Below are 337 nucleotides of genomic sequence, written 5' to 3' on the forward strand. Positions count from 1 at the left end.
AACTTGTCATCAAACATTGATGAAGCAGCTGCAGATGCAGTAAAACGATCTTTCAGTTTTTCAGACGTTGGTAACTGCTGAAGAGTGCGATTGGAGCGGAAACGTAATGGGAACGCCACCACCCCACATGCCCTACAGACACCCGGGTATCGGACACCAGCTCAGGTAACTGCAAACGAAAAGGCTTACCATATCTGCAGCTTAATTCTTTTGCCATCCAGCTCTATCGTCCTAATTTTAAAATCAATACCTGAAAAGAGAAACGACTGAGTTACACTTTCTGCCGCAGACGGAATTAACGCTTTTCCCTCTAATGTCACTGCTCGGGTTTCCCCAT

At 45.7% G+C, this 337-nt stretch overlaps 1 protein-coding gene across 1 annotated transcript in view; it reads right to left on the reverse strand.

Annotated features, from left to right (window-relative positions):
• The window catches only part of RAB8A (RAB8A, member RAS oncogene family), a gene marked incomplete at its 5' end in the record, with an annotated part of 4,066 nt that extends 3,786 nt beyond the window's left edge, over positions 1 to 280 (reverse strand). Inside the window, one exon of the mRNA XM_010146709.1 lies at positions 190 to 280. Coding sequence (XP_010145011.1) covers positions 190 to 280 — 91 coding nt within the window. The remainder of the gene's footprint in view (positions 1 to 189) is intronic.
• Positions 281 to 337: the final 57 nt, after the last annotated feature.

Source organism: Eurypyga helias, unplaced genomic scaffold, assembly GCF_000690775.1.
Source record: "Eurypyga helias isolate BGI_N326 unplaced genomic scaffold, ASM69077v1 scaffold12262, whole genome shotgun sequence".
In the NCBI taxonomy this organism is placed as follows: domain Eukaryota; kingdom Metazoa; phylum Chordata; class Aves; order Eurypygiformes; family Eurypygidae; genus Eurypyga; species Eurypyga helias.